We start from the raw sequence: 2175 nt of genomic DNA on the forward strand, positions 1-2175 counted from the left end.
TGCATGGGCGAGGACGCGTGGCGGATGTACTGGGTACACTGGAACACGCGGAAGGCCAGGCTGGCCAGGAAGTCCCGGGCGGACAGCAGGCCGGCCACGGGCCGCAGCTGGAAGCCCGTCCGCTCTGCAAGGGACACGGAGGTCTGGGCCCCAGGCAGACCGGCACCCACACTGTACCTGCCTGCACCCACTCTCCTCCCACCACAAAGGCTGGCACTGAGTCACCCACCCCACTTCACCCCTCCTGCCCCACGGGCTCGCGTCTGCCCCACACACACCCCCTGCACGTCGCCCATCACACAGGCTGGCCTCCGCGTCACCCCACCCCGCTCTCACCCCTTGTCATGCAGGCGGGCGCCCGTGTCACCCCATCCCCACCAACACGCCTCCCGCCCCGCAGGCTGCCCCCTGTGCCATGCCTGCCCCCCACACCCCTCCCGCCGCAGCGGCTGGCCCGCTGGCTGCCGTCCCCGCCCCCACTGCGCACCCTTCAGGAAGCGGGAGACGTCCTCCAGCTGGGGGATGCTGTCCTCCCGGTAGCCGCTGAAACGCTCCAGCAGCGCAAAGGCCTCTAGGTGCTCACGGCAGGCGTGCGTGGCGTAAAGGCTCCTCAGCGTGGTGTAGACCTCCTTCCTGTGGGCCTGGGGGCTCAGGGTCCACCCCACGCCCCCTGGCTGGGCTCCCAGCAGCCTGTCCTGCACCCCTCCCTGCGGGGCTCTCACCGCCCTCTGAAGACCCCAGCCCCTAAGAGGGGCCTTTGCAGGTGTCTCTGGGGGCGCCCGGAGGCGGGGCCATGGGGGCCGCCTCTCAGCAGCTGGGGCTGCCCGGACAGGACAGGCAGCCTCCTCCGCCCACCCCAACGTGCTGGGCCTTGGGAAGTCCCTCCTCCTCCTGGCCTTAGGCTCTCCTGCTGCACCAGCGTCCCTAGGGGTCGTCCCTGGGGCTCTCCTTGTTCCTGGATGCAGCTGCAGCCCGGGGCCTCACCAGGTGGCAATCTCCTCGGCCGTGTACTCCACGCGGGGGATGGGGTCGCCACTGTGGAGGGGTCAGCGGTCAGTGTGCGCCCCTGGGCGGCCTTGGAGTGGGGAGGGGAGGGAACAGGAGGGTGCGCCCAGGCGGACCGTGCCAGACCATGAGCCGGCTGTGAGGCCTCGGCTGGCCGCTTCACCTCTGTGCCTCAGTTTGGGGACAACGCCAGTGCCCACCTCAGAGCATTTTGAGGGGCCCGCCCAAGTGCACACACACAAAGTCCTGGGCCAGAGCCTCCGAGGGCAGGGGGCCTCACTCCGTCCCCTCCCGCCCTAGGCCTGGCACGAGGCTGCAGGGTGGAGGCTGGGCCCGGGGAGGTCCTTACTGCTTGTACTGGAAGGCAATCTCAGCGATCAGCTTCCTACGTTGGCGGTACACCTGGTCTGAGAAGCCCTGGGGAGAAGGGGGACGGAGGTTGTGACACGGGGTGGGGCCAGGCCGTGGGAGCTCCTGCCAGCAGCCCTCCCCGTCCATTGTCAGGGTGGGACGCCGCTCACCGGGTGGTCCAAGTCCAGGTCGGGGTCAAACTTGGTGACCAGGTGGTGACACTTGTCCAGCTCTGACACCTTCCGTGGGAACCAGGGGGCTTCACAGAGGACAGAGGAGGGGGTCCCGGTGGGCATGGGCCCTGGGACCGTGTGGCCCGCCCTGAAGCAGCCTCCCCCTGGACTTCCCCAGAGGCTCAGGGGCAGCGGGGCTGCGACAGTGGTGACGGCAGGTGGCCCAGGCCCAGACACAGAGGCAGAGAGGAACCAGAGGAGGAGGGAGCCCAAGGGGAGAGGGCAGGGGTGCCCCAGCTGGAACCCCTGCGCCGGGATGGCAGGCCGTGTGGCTGCTCTCAAGGACAGACCGGCCTCACCCTTGTCCTCCCTGGCACTGCGCACGTCCTCGGCCACTTGGCGCACGGAGCTGAGCAGGGCGACCAGGTCCCCACGGGGCACCTCACAGCGCACAAAATACTCCAACTGGGCCCCCCCAGCCCGCGGCCTCTGGGCGGGCCGGGTCTCCAGGTGGTGGATCCTGGCCTCAAAGGTCTTAGGAGACAAAAGCAGGAAGATGGGAGAGAGAGGAGGAGAGAGATGGAGATGGGGAGAGCAGGAGAGGTCGGGGAGAGAGAGGGAGGGGGATGGGGAGGGGAAGGAGAGG

At 69.0% G+C, this 2175-nt stretch overlaps 1 protein-coding gene across 1 annotated transcript in view; it reads right to left on the minus strand.

The window, feature by feature from the left end:
• Positions 1-2175, minus strand: part of TH (tyrosine hydroxylase) — a 6527-nt gene that overhangs the window by 1764 nt on the left and 2588 nt on the right. The window contains exons 3-8 of the mRNA XM_008049017.1: positions 1889-2063; positions 1527-1615; positions 1355-1422; positions 985-1035; positions 488-633; positions 3-124 (exon numbers count right to left, since the gene is read on the minus strand). Of these exons, the coding sequence (XP_008047208.1) occupies positions 3-124; positions 488-633; positions 985-1035; positions 1355-1422; positions 1527-1615; positions 1889-2063 (651 nt within the window). The remainder of the gene's footprint in view (positions 1-2; positions 125-487; positions 634-984; positions 1036-1354; positions 1423-1526; positions 1616-1888; positions 2064-2175) is intronic.

The sequence above is a fragment of the Carlito syrichta genome, unplaced genomic scaffold, assembly GCF_000164805.1.
Source record: "Carlito syrichta isolate Samal-C Ts95f unplaced genomic scaffold, Tarsius_syrichta-2.0.1 Scaffold130436, whole genome shotgun sequence".
NCBI classification, from domain to species: Eukaryota; Metazoa; Chordata; class Mammalia; order Primates; family Tarsiidae; genus Carlito; species Carlito syrichta.